This window comes from Peromyscus maniculatus, chromosome 1 (assembly GCF_049852395.1).
Source record: "Peromyscus maniculatus bairdii isolate BWxNUB_F1_BW_parent chromosome 1, HU_Pman_BW_mat_3.1, whole genome shotgun sequence".
NCBI lineage: Eukaryota > Metazoa > Chordata > Mammalia > Rodentia > Cricetidae > Peromyscus > Peromyscus maniculatus.
The window spans coordinates 67,768,686-67,794,431 of record NC_134852.1 but is presented as its reverse complement, the minus strand read 5'-3'; the positions used below and the strand labels follow the sequence as shown (position 1 = coordinate 67,794,431).

General features: G+C 40.4%; 1 protein-coding gene across 2 annotated transcripts in view; it reads right to left on the bottom strand.

Annotated features, from left to right (window-relative positions):
- Positions 1-25,746, bottom strand: part of Gabrb3 (gamma-aminobutyric acid type A receptor subunit beta3) — a 241,550-nt gene that overhangs the window by 15,157 nt on the left and 200,647 nt on the right. For both annotated transcript variants that reach the window (XM_006995698.4, XM_006995697.4), the window contains exons 5-7: positions 23,083-23,165; positions 19,696-19,833; positions 1,798-1,950 (exon numbers count right to left, since the gene is read on the bottom strand). In XM_006995698.4, the coding sequence (XP_006995760.1) occupies positions 1,798-1,950; positions 19,696-19,833; positions 23,083-23,165 (374 nt within the window). The remainder of the gene's footprint in view (positions 1-1,797; positions 1,951-19,695; positions 19,834-23,082; positions 23,166-25,746) is intronic.

Here is a 25,746-nt window from a genome sequence, read left to right as displayed (position 1 = left end):
TCCCCTGACCCTGACCCTAGGAGACTGCTAACAGCACAGAACAACAAGGAGCCAAGAAACTATTTTTATGCATAATTGCAAACCACAGTTGCTTGTGAAATGTTTGGAAATCTCAGATGTCAGAATATTCTAAGACTCCCTTTAACATTACATTCATGTGTACCTGGGGACTTTTAAAAATTTGAATGTGGCAATGGGATAATTACAGTTTACAAATAAATGTGGAAACACTATGCAAAAGCTACAAGATTAGACATCCTCACCATTCTTCAAAAAATTTGCCATGTTCACCGCTACTGCTTTTCCCACTTCCAAGAGGCAATCACCAGCATCTATTTGCTTAGCAATGATGAAAGCATGTTCCCCTTGGTGGCCTACCACAGGGTGAATGGCATCATAGGGCTGTGCATATGAATGGAAAAGATGACATAACCATTCAAGAAGTCAAATGGTAGGGCAAGGTATTATAACTGTCTTTTGAAAACTAACAGGATTCCCCAAAAACTACATAATCCCCTCTGAGGATGGTGCTGCCAATGCTAGGTTCTTACCTGGACATCTCCCATTGGCTCTAGGATCATAGCTTTCTGTAGCCCTCTGGGAGTCAGGTTCACTAGACTTCTGTAAATACCCATTCTGTTACACACCTGGTACCTGCACTGGTCCAATGCATCCAGTGACATTAAAAACCTGCAGACAACCTCTGCCGGTTGCACAGAAAACTAAGATTTTAAAAAACCTTACCCTTTAGGAATACATAACCATTTGAATCTAGAATTCTTAGCCCTTGGATATTGGATTCTTTCCAGAGTGCTATTTTATAAACGGGACGACTTCGAGAACTCTGGTATGGAAAAAGTCTACCCCAGAAGACACTTGTGCAAGTTACATAGCTGTAGATCCAGCACAAGCCTCCACAGATGCACATTGTCACGGAAAATAAAGTGGCAGAAGCTAGCGAACAGCAGAAGAAGGTGAGAGGGAGAACTGGAGCCCTGGGATACGCCTTTGTGTTAGGCACATTACCAGCACATGTGTTGCGAGTTTTTTCCCTGCAGTTTTTGAAAGCTCCTTTGTTCCATCTTCAGAAACTATATTGAACCCAGAGAAAGACTGGTCTAGGCATGGCTCATCACCTCTTCCACTGATATATTTATGGGGTGACTTTGTCCATAAAGTTTCATAATAATTAGCTGAGCAGAGACTAGTGCTCCTGAAAATATAAGCTTTCCTTTAATAAGCGAATCCTAAAAATAGTGGCAGAACCTAGAAGATATATTGCATATCAATTAATAATCCCATTATTAAATAACCAATGGGCAGCAAACTTCACTGAGATTCTTGGGAATTACTCATAATTAGTTGCTTATTTCAATGCTCATTACATTGTGTAATTTCAATTATGTGCTATAATATTTGATCATTTTTTTCCTATGACTTGAAAGAGAAGAAAGCTCAAATTAATCAAATCTTTCTGTCTGTGGAATCATTTTGACCAGGAAATATTAATCTTTACTTTAACATCAAGTGTCAAAAATAGTTTTATGATGCAGATAGTCTGAAAACATATTTTCCCTTTCATGGGCATGCAAATTCACATTTGAGTCTTATAATTAAATTAACACACCAAGGGACTCATGCATGAAATTACTGTTTCAAGATAAAATGTGTCTATGTGGGTAAAGCTGGTGTCACGATGTGCAGAAATTGTAGTTGCACTCTGGCCTTTAAATTCCCTTAATACTGTAATGATGTGGTCACTTTACATTTTAGATAGGACTTCACATTAGCACATACCAAGGGCAACTCGAGCAGCAGATGCATCATAATTGATCCAGAAGGACACCCAGGAGAGGATTGTGATCAGTATTGAGGGCATATATGTCTGAAGAATGAAGTAACCAATGTTTCTCTTCAACCGAAAACTCAAGGAGAGTCGAGGATAGGCACCTACAGTAAACACACAAGGGCACAGTGAAGAGCCATGGCAGTCTGCTCCCTTTTCCAAAGTTCACCAGCATGCACCTGCAAACCCCAGGAACTGGAATACCACCCACTACCATGCAATTTGGAATGGTGTCTATAGAGGACTGGAGCAAGGAGTGTATATCAGGTGGCAAGATAATGAGCAATGAGGGCATTGTTCGCAGGCCAAATGCTCAGCTGAGAGCTGTTTCTGGGGAGGTTTTAGGAGTGGAGTACATGGAATAACAACACATGTGCTGTTTCACTTTTTTATCCTTTGAAGAGAAAGTAACTTTGGTACAAGACTTCACTAGGCAAAATGACTGTTTATAAGTCATGCTGTCTGCCCATCCAGAGGATTGGAGCTACAGGAGAAAGGGTAGTTTAGTAACACATAGAGCTGGAAGGGTGGGAAGCAAATGCAGTCCCAGAGAGAGCTGTGGTGCACACTAGGGTGCCCTGCTGGCCACAGCAATAGCAGGAAGAGAACCTTAGAGAAGCACTTTTTACATGCAAATTCCAGTGATCATCCCAGGATTTATATCCTGGGCTCTAATCACTACTGCGACCAGGGATGCAAAAGCAGAGCCTTATGATGTCACATTCATATGGCATTTGTTCACCCTGTTTTGTAGTTTTTCTCAGAATAAGGCAAGTGTAACCAGTGCTTTCTCCTTCATTTCAATACCACATCACCAACTGCAACTGTTACAATTGTCTCAGCTCCCAATCCTTGGGATAGGAATGAGGCTGGCAAAAGCAAAAGCCCAAAGGGACTTTCTAACCACTTTCTACTTCTTGATTCCTCCCCCAATCTGTTGAGGGACAGGGGTCTCTCTTCTCAAGGTAGTCTAACAAGAGCTTCTTAGACTTTCCCACATTACCTTTTTCTTATCTGAGAAATGTTTGCATACTCTCAAGTATACAGGTGTATAACCAATGTTGTCTTATCATAAATCACTAAGAAGTTCAGTTTAAAAAGAAAACTCTGATGTGTATAATTTTACTATTTATTGAAGGAAAAGGCATGTTTGCATGCCAGTGAGATGAACACACTTGCTTTTGTTACATAAGGGACTGAATTATGGCTGAATATCGATGCTGCAAGGTGAAGAGGATCTTGGATGGTTTCAGAGTTAAGCAATGTCTTATCCTCAGTGCTCCAAATGGCACTTCACATAAATAGGTACAAATCAGAAGCGTGTTTAAGGCCATCTCAGAAAGTTAGGAATTCCATTCTAAACTCAAATCCAAACTCAATGATTTTTTTTTTATGAAACTCAAACAGCCATTTTAAAACCCAAACATTCAAACACAATATAATCCAAAGATATATTAGCTTGACATGTACATCTGAGGAATAATGCTATGACAATATGAAAATCTTTTGTTTTGCATAATTAAATCATTATGTTTCTAAACACTAGAAAACTTAGTATGTGCAATCAAAACACTGACGTTCCTAGCATGCACAGTCCTGAATCTGAGCCCAAGTGTTCTAGGCAACATTAGGTTGGTATTGTGTGCTATGACAGCATACACAGTGCAAAGTCATGTGTGTGTGCAGAACCAAGGCCACAATGAAGCTGTGGAATGCAACACATCTGAACACTGCAAAAAACAAACAAACAACAACAACACAGATTCATCACACCTTCTTTGACCTTGAGTTAATCTTGGTCATTGAATATTTAAGAATCTTTTACTGTTGAAAACCTAATTTTCAAAGGCTATGGCTTACTTCAGGTTACCTTGACTTTCCTATACTCTTGCTTCAAGACTGATATGTTTCCCCTTTCCGCATCCTGTACATGCGTTTTACACACTTTGGTCCACGTTTGTCCCTGTATGTATGTGTTCTGCAGCAGGATCACTCACTCCTATGTCTATTATTTTATGTGAGGACATCTTGTTTTAGTCCCTGACTATCTACTTCACTGTTACCCACACTTCCAGCCTGAATTATATAAAAAGAAAATAGACCATTTACTAAGCTCAGCGTTTAAAGATTCGCTGCATGGAGCTTCCTCCGTTGTTTCTAATGTGTCTGTGTAGTTTGCTTTGAAAGGCCTGATCAAATGCACATATCACATTGTCAACATAACATCAACACTGTCACAAATGACACAAAATATGTATAAACACAATTCAAATGCTTCCCAATTTCTCACCAAATACATATACATGAAAACTGGTTTATAAATAGAAGTTCCCGAATGTTGCGGAGTTAGGTGATTTCCACTTCTGAAGAAGCTATAAACAGTGTTCTTAAGGACGACTTCATGCAGAGCTCTTGTGTTAGACTGATTCTTTAGCGCTAACTGGCTAGCCGGTAGGGCACTTTTTGACAGTTACTAGCTGACTTTGTAGAAGGGGCCCAGAGTGCTAGTTCCTTTTCCCAGTTCCTACCTCCCCCTGCAAACATGACCCTGCTGGGTGCTTCTTAACGTTTGACAACTCCTGTAAGATAAAACATGCAATTTCAACCACTTTCTAGGTAAGAGATCTGCCACTGAGCTACATTCTCAACCTTCATTTCTTTGGTTGAATATTTCTCATATCTTTATTTGTTCTCTGTATTTAATCTTAGTGTCTCATAATTATCTTCTCATTTCAGTTTTTCTTGTTTCATCTTTTTTTATTTTAGACCTGACCATATAAATCCTCACTTGGATTGAAGGTAAGCTATTTCCCAGTTACATGCTTTGAAACTTCTAATGGGTCTGAATGGGGACTTAAGAGACATTTACCTTTTTGTGTATAATGATACCTATACATTAATTTTTCTCTTGTGACTGCTGTGGGTTGGATGCAGGGGCTCAGGTCTTCTGGTAAGCACCCCATGCCGAGTTCTAGCTCCAGTCATGTCTCTAAAAATGTTTTTCTACATGGAGTCAGTGTCTCTGTAGGTTACTAAGGCTGGCTTTGAACTTGTGATCCTCCTTCTTCAGCCTCCCTGGAAGCTAAGATTACAAGAATGTGCCACCACACTAGATTCTTTATGATTGCTAAGCCTTGTTTTAGCCTCAGTTCCTAACATATTCACCTACTAACCTATTCTGAGGGTTGGCAATTATTTCAGAGTTTGACATGAGGTGGCCCCACTTTTCAAATACTATCAGTGGATTGAAACATCTACAAAACAGAGTCAGCACAGATGCACAGTCCACTCCATGTAATGGGGAAGTATTTCCATGCTGTGCCACTGAAGATTCCCATGAAGGCCTGTAATCTGCAGGCCCAGACTCTCCATTGCAGTGACATCAGTACAATAGGACGTCAGCACTATTTTATACTCAAAACTCTCCTGTGTGGCCAAATGGATTAAAAGTGCTTGGGAATGAAGGTTTCTTCATGTTCTAACAACTAACTTGCTTTAATTTTTACCATGCCTCTGCATAAGCATGCTAGTGTTCAGTCAAGAGTATTTTCAGTGCCTCAGTATTTGCCTGTTACTTTCTGACTGACAGTGGATTCAAATCCACTGTCTTTAGAAAATGCCTTCCCTTAGCCATAGTGGAAGGTCTTGACACAATTCCATTTGCATGAATCCTTACTGTGTGTTCTCTCCAAATGGCAGTGGTCACCTTCTTGAATTGTTGTCCTCCTTGTTAAAATCAAATTACTGATATTCAAAGAAATTAGATCATTGTCTGCAGCTGTACATTCTCCAAGATGATTGTGAAGAATGCAATGGCAATGCTGAATGAAAGCCTGTCTCACAAACCACACACCCAGTGCATCCACACACCAATGTGTGAGAATAGCAGCATTTAGCTCATTCTCCAGACTCTGAAATTGAGTTTATCATACAAAGCATTCAATATCTTCACTGCATCTTAGTTTGAAATCATATGGCAGCATTAAGATCTTAGTGAAGTAATTTCAGCACTGAGTCTTGGTTTGTGATTTGATGTAAGTATTAGACCATGAAAGTTATAATCTGTTTTTCTTGTTTCTCTACTGTAGATGAAACAATCTTTGTTTCAATCACTATAGGTTATGTTACACCACAAGAACCAGTGCTCCCAAATCCCAGTGGTTTGCACGAAGAACTTTTTCCCGAGCTACATAGTCACTCAGTTCTTTCTATCCCCAAACTGTGGGATGTTGTAATTGAGGTGCCACATATACTTACCACTTGTTTCACTGGCCATGCCTCATTGCCAACCTTTATGTCATCAGAATAAGAATGTTTAATCCCCTTCCAGGAAAGAGCAACAAATATTTTTAAAATGCAAATAAATTTACCAGATTTCTCAAGTTTCCATTTCCCCAGTCAAATTTTTTAATATTTTCTAGAGTATAACTTGAGAAAAACTATTCCAATATAAACTGAAACCAATACAAGGGAAGTGAAGAACCACTGAAATTGGTGGGAAATTGGCTCTTGGACAGGACTGGAGACATAGACAGAAAGACAGAACCAAATTCTACAAGATCATCAGAAACATCTATGAAGACAACATTAATCCAGTTTCAAAATACATGAATTTCTAGAAATTTGCCATGAGGAAGAGTTTAGAATTAAGAAAATGTGTTGTTTTTTTTCTAATATATCTGTCTAGCAAAAGCACTGTTTTGAAAAAGTGAAACATGATTTTAGCATTTAGCCCATGCCCTACACCCTACTCTGAGATATAAGAAGTAAGCAGAGAGAAGTCGAAGCATGAAGAAAGAGCAGTCTCCAAAAACACCTGATACACAGCAGAAAACCCCCACAGAGGCAGCCTGGGCAAGTCCAAGCTACCCAGAGCAACACTGAGGAACATGTTACATTAGGCAGGTACCTACATAGGATTTAGTGATTTGGGTTTCCCATATAATGATATCAAATACCCATAGATGAAAAAATTCATTTGGATTAGGGAAAGAAATTATTATAAGGTAAAGAGTCCCCATGAAGAAAGAGAGGCCAGGAATAAGATTCCTGAATGTCAGTAAACTTAAGAAACATCAGAGATGAGAGCTATTCTTTCAAGAAAGGCCTTCTGCCAATTTGTACGCATCTTACAGAGTATGCAAGTCTTCATGTAGCTCTGACAGACCATGTGCTGCTATTGGCAAGGTTAAATGTCACAACACATGCTATGGGAAGTGTGTGTGTGTGTGTGTGTGTGTGTGTGTGTGTGTGTGTGAAATTTCCCATAGAATCATAGCCAGTGACTAATACAATAGAAAAGCAGTGAGTACCCTTCAAGAGAGCAATAAAAGATCCAAAATGACAACAGAAATACAGGGCCCTGGTCTGGTGCCTGTGTGCCAATGCAGATACAGGCAGGTCCCCAATAGATGCTGAGTCAACAGGCAGAAGTACAGTCCCTGAGCAGCATACTGTTCCAAGTCAGGGCTTGCTTGGCAAAAGTATCCAGCAAAGATGCTGATCTCAACCCTTTCTCCCTAGATGCATTGAGAGCTATGCCAAAACCAGGCTCTGGACCTCCAATCCTCCTAAATTTACATCACTCTCTAGGCATCAATATTTTTGAAGCTCTCATTAAAAATGTGCACATAGACTGTCAAGCTAGCTCTGTAGACTGAAAACAGCCATACCAATGTATTTATAAGGTAACACCATGATATTTCTGGAGCTGAGGCAGAGTGGATCTATATACATGTGCCTTTTCCTTTTCCAGGCAGCTTCTGAAGGACTCTCATCACTGTCTTCTTGATGAAGCACCAATGCTATTCTTGGGCCCTTTGTCATGTTATCTTATTCACTTATAATTTACCTTTTACTTGGCAGGGTGGACCCAAATTAAAAATAGTGCACTTTGGGTACACAGTACATGCCTGCAATTCCAGCACTCAGCAGAAAGTTCAAGGCCAACCTAAGCTACACAGCGATGACTTATATAAAAAGGGGTCATGTGATTAATTTTCTTCTATTATTACTAGTTACTTTAATATGTGCTGAAAAAAATCTAGGAAAGGAATCATGGGAAACGGAAGAGAAGGAAAAGGAAAACAGAATTCAAGTTGAAAATACACCTCACGCAGACTGAGTGCCCTTTTAGCCTTCCACAGTAAAAGTGTGCTTTTGACTCATGTAATGCTGCCACAGAGATCAAATATGCATTTTCATGGTCAATCTGGATTACTCCTGTTTGTGAGGCTGTCCAACCTCTCAGCTCCTCGATTTTCTTGTGTATAAAATCAGGGCAATAATACAACTAGCAATAGAAGAAAAATGGGATAAATTACAACTCATTAAAATAAAAAAAAACTGTTATGTTGAAAATGATTATAACCAAGAAAGTTAAAAAATAAGCCAAAGGATAGAAATAAATATTTGCAAGGTCTATATCTGATAAAAAATCTTTTATTTAGAGCATATAAAGAATGCTTATTCCTCCTCAAAAATATGTCAGATAAATAACCAAATTAAGAGATTGGGAAAGGCTTAAGATAGGTATTTTTCGAAGAAAATAGACTCAGGGACACTTGTCAGGTGCAGAGATTCTCAGCTGGATTTCTCATTAGAAAAATGCAAGTCAAACGTACAATAAGACACCAATTCATCTTAGTCAACAGTCTGAAAGTTTCTCAAGAGGTTAGAACACCACATGAGCTAGTAATTTCACTTCTAAATACACAGATTCACTCCCGTGGAGAATGAAAAACATGTCTATGCATTATCAAATTAAAATTACAGTGCAGGGTATGGGATACCTTCTTACAACTTATTGGTCAGGGAGGCCCCAGAGGTCTTCAACACAACATGTTGCCTTTGTTACCCATCATAACTACATGGTAAACCTTATAGCTGAGGACAGTGAAATCTTTGGTTACAGGACACAGAGAAATCAATTTCAAGCCCATTTCAAAACGTCTTCCCTGATGGCTAGTGTTCATAGTGTCAGAAGGAATTGGGCTGGTTGAAAAATGATACTCATGATCTCACCTGCACAGGACCCTGCTTGTTATAATACCAGCCTGCCAGGAAAGGACCACCCACTGGTGTAACAGCAGCATAACCATTGTTGGGTAAATAACTGCCTTCTGATTTCATTACGTTTCTACCCATAGACTTGGTCTATTCTCAGCCTTGTTCAGAGAAACTTCTAACAATGGGCACTAATCAATACAGAGATGCATTACTGGTCTAAGTGTTGAAATAAGAGACTGAGGGTTCAGCCCTAAATGGGACACCTGTACTAATCCCACCAACAACAAAGCTCAGGGATCATCAAAGAAGAGGAGGGAGGAAGAAATGTAAGAGCTGGATGGCAGGAGGAGTGCTGGGAAGTGATGTGTTTTGGACCTGTCATGCATGGCTATCATATTAATAAACTCACAGATGCTGTGGTCCTACAAAAGACCTCCACAAGATCATGGCAGCTGGAATCCCAGAATAGATGGTATGGGTCATCTCTGAGTTACAACGCTTACTAAGGAACTATTAATAGGTTATAGCAGCTGAATAGTCATTCTTTTTGAGGATGTGGCCACGGGTAAGTTTCCCATGCTCCAGTGGGTGACTTTGTGCCTGTATATATACTGGCAGCACAAATTGGACTGAGTGGGGAATGAAAAATAAAAAAGACATTCAGTTGGGAGAGGGACATGTTGGAGGAAGTATGGGGGGTCCTAAAGGGGGAAAAGAGGCCAATGTCAACATATTTCATTTTATATATGTAAGAAATATTAAAAAAGGAAAATTATTTAAAAGTAAATAAAATTCTCAGATTACAGAAAACAAATACAAATGAATAAGGAGAAAAATGTCCACAGCAAAAGATGTACACAAATATTCACAGCAAACTCATTTCAAATAGCCACCAAATGGAAACAAGCCAAATGTTCGTTAATTGCTGAAAGGGTAAAAAGGGTCAAGTCCACTCATACAATAGAAGATCATTCAGCAATAAAAAGTAATCAAGAAATGACACATAGCACACCATGAGTGAACCCCAAAAAACTTTAAAATGACACATGTAAAAGCAGCCATTTACAAGGGACTTGATGGTGAGACTCTTTACCAGTAGTGCATGGAATAGGCACATGCAGAGAAATGGGAAGTGGGCTAGTGATGGGGCTTACAGAAGGAAAGTGGGAAAAATGACTGCTAAAAGCTACATGGCTCCCTTCAGGGGCAGTAAAAAAAAAGTTGGTTGTGTTTAAAGTTGCAGAGACCCACAAATACATCAAACATCACTGAATTGTAGACTTTAAACTGGTGAATTATATAGTACATGAATATCTCAATAAATCAATCAGAAGAAGAAAATCTACTATGTGTTTACTACTAGGAATTACATGGCCTAATATCAAGTAACAGGTGTATTATATTAACAATAAATATATATTTTTCTCTCTTTCCTTTTCCTTATTTTTTTTTAAATCAAAACATTCTCACCATTGAGAATATTTAAATATGTTTGCTAGCGTCTCAAAGGTAACTTCAAAAGATGCAGGAAGATAAATAATTTTATGAGGATGTAGGTTACAGAATTTTTGAAACCCCCTGGCTTCTGTGGTGGGACAGAGGTCCGAAGTTCTAAAAGCAAGTGATTTCATGGCAGCACACTCAAACTCAAGCTGTTCTTTGGCACAGACTGGATGCTTGTTCTGAGCCTGCTGTTTAGAACTTGGGAACTGGGTGTAGGGTCCTGCCTAGAAATGCAGGTGAAGGGTTTGCAAGGATTCCCAAAATAAAGAAAATGGGGAAGGGAGGAAGGAAGGGCGATTTCTCACTGAGTTCAAGGTGAGATTAAACAAAAAAGGAGACACAGACGGTAACCCCATCATTATCGCTTTGATTCTCTATACCTACAGCGTCTTTACAAATAAAGGACTAATGGCAACAACTTGTCAATAAGAACTAAGTAAAAGCTAAAGTTATGGGGTCCCTAAACAGACTCTTAGAAGAAGCTTAAGTGCATGTATTAACAGCGGGGCACACAATCTCCAAGGGGGAAGCTCAGTTTAACATAATCTCTAGTAAAGAAACAAAAGCTATTTTTGAAACTGACTTTTAAGGAATTCCTCTCTGAACAGTTTCATATTGGCTGTTGCAGCCTTTGTCCATCAGTTTCACCATTGGCTATCCCAGCCTTTGCCCATATTTCAAAATCCTTTGAAATAATGTCAGAATACACTTATCCAATTGTTCTCCAGAAAAATAAGGAAGAGAAAACAAATAGAATCATTAAATAATCTATTCTCCATGAATCTTGTAAAAATTTTAACCTTTCAATGCAAAGAACACACACATACACACAAAGCCAAAAACTCGGAGTAAATTCAGATTTAGCAAAAACTGGACATTACACATTTTGGTAGTCTGCAGGACAGACATTCAGAACCAGTATGAAAGACAAAGTCCTGATTTGGTGATCCATAAGCCTAGAGTTCTGAGTAGCTGCTTCTCTACTGTGAGCTAAGTACATGTGTTAACATCTCCATAATTCAGTATTTCCTTAATCCCTGCTCTGTAACTTGTCTATGATTCTCATGCTCTGCGCACATTTTCATTAGTGTTACACACAATGACTCCAACCTCCTGACTTTAAATTTCAAAATCTTTTCTTAAAAAGGCACACTCTGCTGGATGAAGCTTCCTCTAACTGTTACCAGAAAAAACCAGATGCATCTGATCCATATTTTCTATAATGTGATAATAAATGCCCCTTCAATTTTTTTACTCTCAGATTAATAGCCCAAACAAAAGTATCAGCAGACACTGAAATTATTCTAAAAACTGAAGGAGATGAGTATTAAAAGCACTGTTTTGTTACTGTAAACAGATAACTTACAATACAGTTTGGCATATGTCTGTAAAGAACAGGTTTCTGGGTGTTAACAAACACCAAAATCCATAGATTCATAGGTTTCATCTGTAAAGTAGAGCCATATTTTCATAGAACCTACCAACATACTTCTATATTCTTTAACATTGGTTCGAATAGCTAATACTATGTAAATTGTTTGTCTAATTTTATGAGACAAGATCTTGATTCATAGTCTAGACTGGCTTTAAACTTGTGATCCTCTTGCCTCTGTTCTCCCAAATGTGGGCATTGTAGCATCTACTGCCATATCAACCAATTTTAAGTATAAAATTAATCATCTGATAGTGAGATTATAAATAAATGAAAAGCAAGAATGAGCAAACAATAAATAAGCACCAAGAGTGAGAAGGATGTTGCCAACTTAAATAATGCAATGAGTACTGTTACTTTCAAAGATGAATAAATAAACTAATACACAGACCAGAAATTAGAGCAGACACACATGCATACACAATTTCTAAGCAGGGTGTTGCAATACATACATCCCATAAGACATTATGTCTGCTATTTATTTTAAAAAGACAGACAATTCACAGGAAAAGATCTTCACCAACCCCACATCTGACAAAGGGCTTATCTCTAAAATATATAAAGAATTCAAGAATCTAGACATCAAAAAACCCAAATAATCCAATTTTAAAAATGGGGTACAGACATAAACTGAAAATTCTCAACAGAAGAATCTCAAATGACCAAGAATTCTCAACAGAAGAATCTCAAATGACCAAAAAACTTAAAAAAATGTTCATCATCCTTAGTGAAATGCAAATGCAAACAATTCTGAGATACCATCTTATACCTGTCAGAATCGCTAAGATCAGAAACACTGGTAACAGCTTATGTTGGAGAACATGTGGAACAAGGGGGACATTCCTTCACTATTGGAGGGAGTGCAAACTTATATAGCCACTTTGGAAATCAGTATGGTGGTTTCTCAGAAAATTGGGAATCTATCTACCTCAGGACACAACTATATCACTCTTGGGCATATAACATGGGATGTTCAATCATACCATGAGGACAGTTTCTCAACTATGTTCATAGCAGCATTATTCGTTATAGCCAGAACCTGGAAACAACCTAGATATCCCTCAACCAAAGAATGCATGAAGAAAATGTGGCATATATACACAATGGAGTTATTACTCAGCATTAAAAACAGTGATGTTAGGAAACTGAAGACAAATTTACAGAACTAGAAAAAAAATAACTGAGTGAGGTAAGCCTGACCCAGAAAGAAATACATTGTATGTACTCACTCATAAGTAGATATTAACTGTAACGGATAACCCTGCTACAATCCACAGACCCAGAGAAGCTAGGTAACAAGAAGGGCCCAAGGCAGGGACACATGATCTCCCTGGAAAGGGGAAACAGAGAATCTCTCCTTGGTGGACTGTGGGCAGGTGGGGATGAGAACTCGAAGTATTGGGTTGGAGTGTGGGTGGAAGGGGACAGTACTCAAAGAGATGACTTGAGAGGGGGGCTTTATAGGGTCGGGGTCAGGTAGAAGCCTGGTACAAAGGATGTCTACAAGGATGGCCCTAGCTAAGACTTCTAGTGGCAGTGGATACATAGCCTAAACTGGCCATCCCCTGTGATTGGATTAGTGACTACCAAGGTTGTCACTGGAGAGCCTTCATCCAGTGACTAATGGAGGGAGATTCAGAAACCCATGGCCAAACACTGGGCTGAACTCAGTGAGTCCTCCTGAGGAGAGGAAGACAGAATTGTGGGAGCCAGGGAGGTCAGGCACATTGCAAGAAAACCCTCAGAAATGGCTAGTCTGGCTCATGGGAACTCACAAGGTCTGAACCAACAACCAAGGAGCTTGTATGGGACTGACCTAGGTTTTCTGCATGTATGAGACAGTTGTATAGCTTGGACTATTTGTGGGACCCCTGGCAATGGGTGCAGAGCTGTCTCTGGTGCTTTGGCTGGCTCTTGGGAACCTATTCTTTATGCTGATTTGCCTTGCCCAGTCTGAATACACCGTGAGGTGCTTGGTCTTATGGCAGCTTGATAAGTCATGTTTTGCTGATGCCCAGGGGAGGCCTGCCCAATTCTGAGCAGAGGGTAGACTGAGATGGGCAGAGGAACAGTGGGAGGAGGGAGTGAAAAAAGAGGAGAGAGGGGAGGCTGTGGTCAGGATGTAAAATATATAAATAATTTTTTTTTTAAAAAAAAGAAAGACAATTCACACGAAATCCTTGCACAGGCAGCTCATCAAAGATGCTCATCAAGTAGACACCAGAAAATGCACTCAATCTCATTAGCAGGTAGATAAATGGAAAGTACAAGACTCACTTACAACCAGTAGGTGATGTCTATGTCAAGTGTGTGAAGCAGGGACCTCAGGCTGGCTGTGTGTGTGTGTGTGTGTGTGTGTGTGTGTGTGTGTACCATGGTAGGATGTCAATCAAGGACATTCAGTTGGGCTAGTGTGTACCTTGATGGAATATGATGCAAGGACCCTCAGGTTGACTAGTGTGTATGTGTAACTTGGTATGGCCATTTCAGAAAGCAGTTTGCCATTTCAAGTTAAGTTTGAGCATTCCCAATTCTCATTTTAAGCATGTACTTAACATTCATCTGCACATGTATTTATAGTTATTCAAGCAACATTACTCCTACCTGTGTACAAGAAGTGGAGTATTTCTATAGATTATGATTTATTTACAGAAGAGCATAGTAAAAAATATGAGTGAAGTATAGTGTGAAGATGAATCAAATCTCCAATGTGAGGCTGAGGTGGAGAACAGTTGCTAAACAGTCCAGACTCTATTACACCCTTAAACAATGCTCAGAACCAGGTGACCGTGGCTACAGCATCATAAGACAGTGGCTGTTCTCAAGGATAGAGGATTTCTACTCAAAGGAGGATGTGGGGGCAAGTTAGTTCAGGATTCACTTCTTGCAGAGTTGCTTAGACCCACACCTGTGTTCAAAACATATTTCTGTGTATGTGTTCAAACAGAAACATTATGAATATTAAAATTACATGTGTCTCTTTATGGAAGTTTCTATATCAAATCTTTCCTCATGGTGTTGGCTTAGCCACTCAACTTGGGCCCCTTTGAATATCTACCAACTAAAGGTTGATAGTCCACTAAAAATTCTCATCCCTCCATGCACCTTTTCTTTTCTTTCCTTTTCCCTATCATTGGGAACAGAACCCAGGGAGCCTGTGTAACCAAACAACTGCTCTACACTTGGCTATACTCTTTCCACATTATTGCTACTTTTTTTTTTTGATGAACTGGGACTAATTTGGTTTGACATTTGAAAAATTAAATATTCATTAAATATTGTTGGTATATCCAAAATATTTCAGTAACACTTAAGCTTTACTATATTTAACTAAGCAGAAACTAGGTAAAATAATGGAAATTGTTCTTTTATTGCTACTCCTGCCGTGATCCATGTTCTTATCTGAGTTTGCCATGAAGTTATAATATTTGTCTTATTAAATATTTTTTCTGAGGGGAGTGCTCAGATTCACTTATTAAGTGCAAGTGTTTAAAAGTTAAATTCAAGAAATGAAATACTTACAATACTCTCAAAGTTTGTTTAGAAGCCCCAATACCAGTTCAGGTCTTGACCAAAAGAACCACAAACTATAGACATGGTTGGATTGTACATATTTCCTAGAATTCCGTTATAAAAGTTCCTGAGGCTCACAAAGGTAGACTGATGTCTATTGGCCACATGAGTATGCTCATTTTTTTCAGTAGCGGCTGGAGGCAGTCTGCAGCCTAGCTAGGGACCAGATGCACACGTTAGATAATCCACTCCTCTCTTACCTTGTTTCCCACTATCCTTAGGGGCCTAGTTCTCCTTCCCATACTTTGGTACTTTCTTTGAAAGAACACCAATGCAAGTGTCCAGAGCTGAATTCACATTGCTGCTTGTAAGTGCTGAGGAATCATTTAAGCTCATAAGCACTTTCATAAAAATTAGAATTCAGAATGAGGAAGGAGCATGGCTAACCGACTAGGATTTCCTCAAGAATCAGTTGCTTACCCAAGTGCTTAATGAGCATAATCCACTTTCTCTTTTCTTCTTTCTGGTGGACTTTGCAGGGAGAACTCATGTTTAGAGTTTGTTTAAATTGTTGAAATCCCAAGTATATTGTTAAAAACAAACACATTTCCTCAAAAGACTTTTCTAGAACATCTGATAAAGTGTAGATTAACACTTGGCAGATGAGAAGAAATGATACCAGATGTGACTCAAAGCTTTCCAAAAAAAGAAAGAAAGAAAGAAAACAAGAAAAGAAAAGAAAAAGAAAAAAAGAAAGAAAGAAAAAGGAGGAGAAGCTCAAGGAGGATGAGCGGAGGCACTGGCAGGAGGACTGCTCACTGCAGAGTGTGAATTAACTGCATTAGCATGGGACAGAAAAAGGACAGTAGATCAAATGGAGGCTAGCATCTGAGCAAAAGCATGGAGGGCAGTAAAGAATGAATGTTAGGAGGCCAGAGAATTAAATTCAGTAACTAAGAAAAAAGTTTAGAGTGCTAAACTGAGTGCTCATCATGAGTCAGAGATTGAGGCCAGGGAAAGAGTTTCAGAGTTGGTCAAGGCTTAAGGAATCTGGCAGCTTCTGGCTAACACAGCAGCTGAGCATAGGAGGGCTCAGTGGTAGGTTGTTGATTTCTTTCTTTTTTACATGACTTCTAAGTGTTGTATTAAGACATTCCAGGGTCCTGGGTTAGAATGTGGGGGCCTCCAACCCCAGTATCAGTTCCTAAAAGCCTGCATAGTAGCCCAGCTCATCTCGAACACGTGGCCTTTGGTACAAGATTGACTACAAAGGCGTTGAATACAGATGGCACAAAATGGTCCAATAAATACTGATTCTCCCAATTTCATATTTTGTACAGCTCTTTTTGTAAGATGAATTATCTGTTTTGTAAGAACTCACATACCATAAACACTTGGCAACTGACCACTTAGAGTTCAGAAAACGTACTGATGGACAAGTGTCAAAGCTTTGACCTGGAAGTACTACCCTTATTGAGGCTTCCAGTAACTTGTCATGCCTATGAGGCAGGTCTGAGAGAGGAGCCCTTAAGACCTGAGATCCAGATGTGCTAGGTCTCTTGGTTCCTGGATCCTGGACACTGGAGGTAGACCAAGCAGAGTTCTCCAGAGAACACCACTGGACTGTGCTTCATCTTTCCCGGACCCTGTAACCTATCCCTTTACTTGTAAGTTATCCCACAAAATAAACCTCCCTTTTAACCACATGGGGTTGCCTCAATACTTCCACCAATTGGTATGCACGGGGAGTCTTGAGCATCGCTGTAGCTATGCTCTGGCACTCCTACATCAGTTTGCCTGTGTCAACACCCCTTCAATTTTCTAATTTATTTGTTCGTTTACTTTGCAGTGCTAGCAGTTGAACATGAGGCCCTTGAACATACTTGATGCTACACTACCAATCAATATCACTGGCTTCCAATTTTCTTCTGCTTTATCATAAGCTAATGCATTTCTAAAGTATGGGCTCCTAGGGACATTACTGGCATAAAATTGAAACAAAAATGTTACTGTGGTGGGTTGTTAGCCTGACTTTCTTTTCTAGATGTATCAAAACACCTTTCAGAACACTGGGATCCCTGCTTGGAACTAAAGTGTTTTTTGTTTGCTTGTTTGTTTGTTGTTGTGGCGCTAATGAATCCAGCTGTCCTTCCATAACTCTAGAGCACAGCTGCCTCATTACAAGCAGTACAATCCTCAGGTCCCATTCAGGGGCAGGGAGGCTTTATGAGGATTTTTTTCTTTGACAGACCATATTTCAATCCTTGAGTATAGAATGTCTCTGAGTTTTGTGTTACCTCTTCTGTATAAAATATTTATTTAATTATCTCTTCTGCAGAAATGATTCATTTTACTATATACTGCCAACCAGTGTATACTCTCAATTCAACAGCTATGCATGACTCAAGCTACCTCTCAAGTGAACAGAGACCTTGCTCTTTTCTAATCCTTGTTAGACAGTTTGTTTCTAGGTGGTAAAGTCCTTTCAAACCAGATTACTAATTGGAATTGTATTAATTCATAACATTTTTTTCTAGTGGACAGGGAAAAATTAAGGATTGCGTTTGGCTTTTAAAATATCTTTAAGATGATGGAAGTTATGCTATTTCTTCGTGTGTGGCTCAGTCAGTAAAATTTTAAAGGACAAGGTATTTAGGAGTGAAAGGTTTTAGAACTGATATCAAGCCCCATGCAGTACTCCAGGAATGTAGAATTCAAATCAGTCTGGAAGGAAGACAGTACTGCATTGCAATGGCCTTGCAAGTCAATACATAGCTTGAAGACTGTAAAGTTCATACTTAGTCTGACTTCCTTTTCTGAACAAATCAAAACAGGTGTTTCAAAGAACAATGCCAGTCCAGAGCCAGGCTAAGGGCTGCTTAGTCCACACCTTTCCCTGGGCTTCTGAGACAGAACTGTATGAGATTCTTATATAAGCATGGTCTGGTCACAAAGCAAACTTTGTAGACAAAGGCAGCCACCAGGAGAATCTCTCTGCTGTGAAAATACTATCTATGTACCAGACCTTATGCACATAAGTCTTGGGGCACAATTTTATACATAATAAATGAGTAACTTTCTTCAATGCATCATAGCACTTTTCTTGATTGTGCACACAGTTCCTTAATGCTAAGCCAGAAATCCTGATCTTTCTCACTCTCCACCCAAAGCAAGCACTTCCTTGTGTCTTCCCAGATGTGCAGACCCCAGCTAAACAGCATTGGGACCTGACTTAAGAATTCAAGTTTCTTTCTCTGCTAACACATTGACTCATAGAAACCAGGCTGGAGAAGGGAGACAAAGGTCAAAACCTTGAGCCATTGTGCAGGTGCTGAATTACTAATGCTCCCATCTCAGGCAGGAAGCAAGCTTGGAAAGAGCTGGGTATGCTGTGAATAGGATCAGTCCCTCCTGGGGACACACATTCTTACTGTCAAGGGAAGAATAAGCTGTGAGTGGAGATGGAAGTAGATTGAGGCATTGTACAGCAACCACCTAACCCAGCCAGGATAGCTGTGGCGGAAGGAAGAGGGCAGAGGGCCTCCTAGAACAAAGAGACATGAAGGTGAGATGAAGCAGGCTCAGTAAACAGTGGGGACAGCAGTCACCCACAGGCACCAGGCAGACAGCAAAGGGCCAGTTTCTTTAAGGCCATCACAACCTGAGCCTGCTTCATAGCTGTTGGCTTTTGTTCAAATGTATGGACAGTTCTGCTTTTCCTTAGCATTTTCAGCACTGTTTGTAGACATGACTATTCTTTATAGTTTGCAAAATACTGTCATTTATCAACTCAATTATCATGCAGAGGATGCACCAAGAACAAAAAGCAACTGAGATACCACCAAAGCCATAAAATACGCATGACAGTAACTTAATCAAACCCCAGCAAGCACAGACTGAAAAGCAGAAGACATCTTCTCTGGCTATGGATAGCTGGAGAAAAATGGCAGTGAATCTTTTCAGGCCATGGTAACCTTAACCAGACAGTGCTTGGAGAAGACCATGTGTAAAGGGCAGGGTTGGCGGTATGAACCTCTGTTGTCCTGGATGAGAAGGTGACCAGCTCCTGGGAGAACATCTCCTATCACCCTTGACCTTTTCCTAATCTTCAAGGCCATCAGCAGCCTCTTTTCTAACTTTACTTAGGACATCAAACATGAACCAGCTATTTACTCATCCACTGTCATATCTTCCAGAGCATACCCTGGGGAGTGTCTCATTCTCAGGTGGTCCTTCACACGTACCAATACTTTTTCTATATATGCTAAAGGAATTCATGTGATGGTCAATTGCTGACAATACTTGCAAGCCAGCCAGCATACACTTCACTAAAAGACCACACTGTCGGTGCAGCCAGCATCCTAGAGGGACAGAGAGTAGACACAGGAGTCACCTGTGGCGAAGACAACATTCCTGGAGACCAGACGGTGCTCCACAATGGAGAACTGTGGGAGCTCAATCCTTTCCACACCAGTGACAGCCTTGTCCCCGCCGCGCCAGTAAAATTCAATGTCGTCCGTGGTGTAGCCATCTACCAGGAGAGAGAAGCAGGGACATGGTGGATAGGAGACACTGTTACATTAAATAACCACGAGTAGCCCAAGAAATTATCTTCATTAAAAAGAAATAATGGCTCTATGGCATTAAAAAAAATAGTTAATGTACACATTTGTGAGAAATGAGAAATTAGCTTTCAGGTCTTCGTGTGCTACCTCCACAGTCTGATTTGTACCAGGATGTTCCTGAAAGGCAAAGAACTGGGGTCATGGGCAATTCTAGCTTGGAAACAGAGTTCTGAGTGCAAAGCATGAGATTACAGACACCTGGAGAAAACCCAGCTGAGGATTTGAACACATCTTCACAGTGAGGAATAAGTTGGTGGGGGAACGCAGGTATGGAGGATTCAGGGATGGCTGTAGAGACTAAGGGGCAACTTTCCAATCGGCATCCAGTGATAAGAGCTCTTTAAGGTGCCTGCCCACTTCAGAAATGCTCTTGCTGGGAGACTCCTGCCTGAGTTTTCCTGGCGCAGGTACCCTCATCACAAAGAGAGTGATGATAATAAGGGTTGTATCTCTCACCTTGCTCTGGGGACAGTTCTCACATCCCCCTGAAAGGCAGCCAGTGCTCCTTGAGAATGAGTGAGTCAACGGGAAACAAAGTATAGTCTTATCTAACCCTCAGGAGTCTCTCAGATCACAGCAGATTATGTGTTTTTTATTTCCGTTTCTCTCACTTTGTATTCGTTATTTTTGTCTCTTTTATTCTTCCCTCTCTTTCTTCATTTCCTTCCTCCCCTTTCCTTCTACTGTTTTCCCCTCCATCCTCCTCTTTCTCTCTTTTCAACCTTCCTTCTCTTTCCTCACTCCTTCCTCCCTCCCTCCCTTATTTCCTATCTTCCCTTCCTTCCTGTTTCCCCCTTGAGTCAGGTCTCATGAACCAGGATTAGACGCACTACACCATCTGCTAAGAACTGGAATCACAGACCACCAAAATTCAAATCTGATGAAAAATATCACTGCCATGTAATAGAATTTTGGATTTGAACATACATAAAGCAAATCTATCCGATGCTTTCATAGCCCAGTACCTCAGCACTGACTGCTCCTGCAGTGGTGATCACAATCCTAGAGCACTCTGCTATCCCTCTGTGTAGACCACAGTGTGGGAGCAGCTATTTAGTACCTTCCTTCTGGCTTTCAGACCTGACAATGCCTTCTCTAAGAAAATACTCAGCCAGTTACACCACTCCTAAAGCTCTCAGTTGTTTTCTATGCAATGGGCAAAACAAGTCTAAACTTCTCACAAGGACCCCAGGAACTTACAAGACCCACCTCAGTTTGATGCTCTTCCCTCTCCCATCACCAGTCCATATACTGGCCTTTTGCTGCTCAGAGCAGCTCCTGTGCCCAGGGCAGATGTGCTTTCTGCAGAAGGTTTTTTATAGGTGTTCAAATAGTTCATTCTTCTCCAGGTCACATTGTGACTTACTGAACACTTTCTGCAGAAGCTGTCCATAAGATCCTACCTCCTGAGCAACCCCACAACCTCCCACAATCCTTTGTTCTTCAAAACACTGACTGCTCTGTTTGTCTGTTTCCCATCTCTCTGGATCATGTGACCAGGGAGGAAAGCATTTTGCCTGTGTATTCTCATGTACCTGCGCTTACAACAGTGCCTGCACAAGGCTGGGGTGCAGCTTTACAGAAGAGTGCTTGTCTCACATGTGTAAGGCCCTGGGTTTAAGCCCAGAACCAGAAAACAAAATCAAAGCTAAACAACAGTGCTGGCATACAGTCGAAGCCTGCAAAGCATGTGGGGATTAATTAATGGATCAATGATTTTGTACTCAGCTGGAAAACAAAGTACCCATTTTTTCCATTCCACTCCAAAGACAGAGAGGCTGGGAGAAAAGGATCCCCTTCTTGTTACCATGTGCTTTCACAGGACAAGCTCTCCCTTACCCAGAGGATCTCTTTTGCTCATCACCCACTGAGGTCAGGTCATACACCCAGAGGTCACAGTATGTGTCCAGGAAATTGGGGCTGAAGCTGCTTCCTAAATAAACTCATCTTCACTTCCTTAACATTTGTATAATCTCAGCAGAGACTATGGCATCTAGCCACACAGAAGCTATTTGATTTCCTAGGATAATCCTAGAAACTATGGGGATCACCATCTTTCCTCAGAGCCTTCTAAGCTCTTCTGGCCAATGTCCCCAGAGGCTTCAATCCTGCATCATTGGATGGGATATTATATCCCTAATCCCTGAAATCACAGCTATCAGGAAGCATGGACCCTGGCACAGTATAGAAGTGAAGGGGACAGTATGGCCAGCTGCAGCCACCCACTGTGCACTCCCTCAATGTGGTGACGTATCATATTCCCTCCTCCACCACAAATACTTCCAATGATACCAAAAAGGCCACTTCACTCAAGCGTTGAAACCTCAGTAGAACACCAGTTGAGACTAATAATAAACCAGTCTGTGAGAGACTCAGAACAAATACTTGTTGAGACTGGTAATAAAACAGTGTGTGACAGGTCAGGATCAATAGGTGGTACCATTCGGGTGGCAGGAGGCACATCTTGTTAGATGTTAGCAACACAGCTTCAACTCTCCCATAGAGGCATACAGCACTGAATTATCAATAAGGCATCTGAACACTCCTCAAATTGAAGAAAATTGCCAAGATACAGAAATGGCCAGCTTGTAAGGCTGTGATTCTGATGGGAAATGAGTTTTACTCCGACTGCCCAGGGTCCCAGCAGTCCAGCCACTCAAGCATGATGAAGCAGATTGTAGGAAAATTGCATCTCAGTGTTTGCTCTCTTCTCGCTGAATGGATTGAGATGGGGAACATTTGTTTTCTCCTATATACAGCACAGAAAACAGACTCTTTAATCAGATTAGAATGAAGTACTCTTTTATACTGAGTTACACACACACACACACACACACACACATTCCTGTCTTTCGATCTTTCTGCTTCTCTTTTGTTTTGTGTCTCCTTCTTTCTCTCTTTGTGTTGATAGTAAAATTGGTAAGAGTTAATTCTTTAATACTCTGTTTTGTTTTGTGTGTTGGGAATGATACACAGGGCCTTGTGTATAGTAGGCAAGAATTCTACCATTGAGGTACTCCCCCCACGCCTAATTTTAATATATATAAAAGTATCAGAGCATTATGGATAATTTAGTATAGATGCTAACTTATAACAACAACAAAAGATTTAAAAAGTGAAGGGCAAGAAAAAGGAAGGCGTATTCTGATACGCACAGCTTTCAATTTCCAGGGTGCAGTTTTGCTCATCCAATGGGTATCTTCTGAGGTCCATCATGCATGCTGCCGTGGTGGTGATCCTGAAACACAGAGTGAGGAATGACATTAGAGGTGTGTTGAAGAACAGAGGAGGGAAACTGTTTCAGACAGACACAAGTCACATCCACATAAGCCCCCTTCCCAAAGTCCACCTGACCAAAGTTTTCCTCAAGACACTCTAAGAACTTTGAATGAGTAAGGAACTCACTGAATGTACTACTTGAATATGCTACAGGACAGCTTTATCAAGAAAGCAATGCTATGCTTAATTTCACTTCCTTTAACTGTTTTAAATTGACATTTAAAATATATTTGTGTTAATGGTGTGTGGAGCAATATTTAGAAGTATGCACACATGACAGAATGGAAGTGAAGAGTGAACTCCATCTACAATCTGGAAACAAAATACATTTTTCTGAATCATAGAATTACTTAGCCCAAGTTCCATCCTATTCACTAGAACAGAGTCTACAATGGAGAGTATTAGCTTTTACTACTTGTTGTCTTATTCATCTCCCCCAAACAACCTGAAAGCACATGCACACGTATGCACATGTGCATACATTGCTAGGGACATTGTGCTTAGCAGTCTCCCACTCATTAGGACACTGCATAGAGTGTGAATGACAATGATGTTTCGAAACTGGATAGGAAAACCATATAAGTGAGGAAGTAAGCTTTTCTCTCCAACAACTCTTTCTGCCATCTAGGACTTATTCCGACCTTCCCATGTTGGTGTAATAATGATCTTTTTATGTAGGGAGAGCTCCTGCAGGGCTGCAGCTGGTTTGATTCCGGAGTGTTAGCACCTAGCTTTGATCTGCCTTTTGTGACTGCTTCTTTTTGGGTCCAGTACCTTCTGTCTAAAGTATGTAAATCCTACCTAAGAGTTTCCTAGGGGTTCAAAGCCTACACAAACTTGGTTTCAGGAGGACCCAGCAAAACAAGATGTCCCTTAATTGAGAATTCGCATTTTGTATTGTTTCTTTGGAGAGCTTGGAAAAGAGTTTTTGTTATATGGAAATTGATTTGCTAAAGATATAAATTGTATAACAATAAAAATCCCTTTGCTAAATGACAGTGAGTCAGTCTGCCAGAGGCTGATCCCCTGCAGCTGGAAAAGGCTAAAATTCAACCTTAGATTGTCTCTGTGTCTTCTTTCCACTGCCGCATGAACCCACACCTGATACAACATTTGTATCTATTAACTTAGAGATAATGCAAAATGTGTTCACAATTTTTCTTTCTTTGGAAGAAATACTGAGAAAAGTCCATGAGTCTAGAGAACGAGACCCAAGAGCCTGCATGTTGCAACAGGAAAGCAGACACGTGAGGGATCAAGGAAAGAACAGGCTCCGTTGGGCTGCAGGAGAAAGAAAAGTGGGGGCAAGGGCTGACATCAGGCCAAGAAGAGAGAGGGCAAGGCTGTGCAGCATGGCAGAGCCTCTAGCTCAACTCTCACAGGCTTGGCAAGGAAACAGAGTGACTGCTGGGAAACTTGCCCCTTTGAGCCCTAGCAGAAATGAGAAGGGCAGGGAGCTTCAGAGTGCAGAGTTGAGAGCTCAAGCCTTGTGAATGGAGGAGCTTGCCCAGTTTGAGAAGTCCTTGTGGCATCTGGCCCTATAATCCCCAGTCTTCCCACCCATGTCCTGATAGGTAGATTTCTGTCTTTCTTTTCTTCCCCTCTTTTCCTCCATCCCTCTCTTTCCTTATTTTATCTGTGTATAGTGACATACACACATAATGACATTAAAGATATATAATATTAAAGTAATATATATTTATAATCTATTTCTTTTTTCCTCTTTTCCTTTGTTTTTCTCTTCCTTTCTTCATTAACTTTCCTTCTTCTTTCTTCCTTGTTAATGTTCTTTTGATGTTTTTGCACTAGGACATCAGCCAACTATAGCTCCATTAAGGTCTGTGCCATGTACTTAAACATTTACCATTTCACCAACTGTTTAGTAAAGTCTATTCTTCTTCTTCTTCTTATTATTATTATTATTATCCTTTCCATTTGCAGATGAGCAAATAGGGTTTGGAAGAGCAAGTTGCTCAGCATATCCCCATTTTCCTAGTGGGCAGAGAGATCTGGGATCCAGGCAGCCTGTACTATGCACTCTAGCGAATATTTGATGCCTCCTTACCTTTGTATCAGTTTCTTAGATTACCCTCAAATCTTGAAGAAGACAGATATGAGTATGAATTGTGATGTCCTTGGCTGACTAGTTGCTGATCTTGCCAGCCTTCTCAAATACAGCCAGAATAAAAAAAAACTCTGGTCCTGTTGTCTCTCCTCACTGTCCCCTATGTCAATGCATTTATTACATTAAGCACCATTTACAAAAGGCCACACCCACTTGACTGCCTGGCTGGCTCCTTGTCTACTTTGGTTTGAGTCTATTAAGTCAGAGCTTAGCCTGTTTTGACCACAGCCATCTTTTGGTACCAAAACAGCACCCCCTGCCCCACAGCAAGCGACCCACAAAAAAATCACAGAATAAATGACTTTGGAGATTAAGGAAGCAATCTAGATTGGAATTATTGGCAGAGAAAAGTATCTTGGCCCTTCTTGCTTTCAAGGTGTTGGGTATGAGTCAGCAGGGGACACCAGCCCACAGT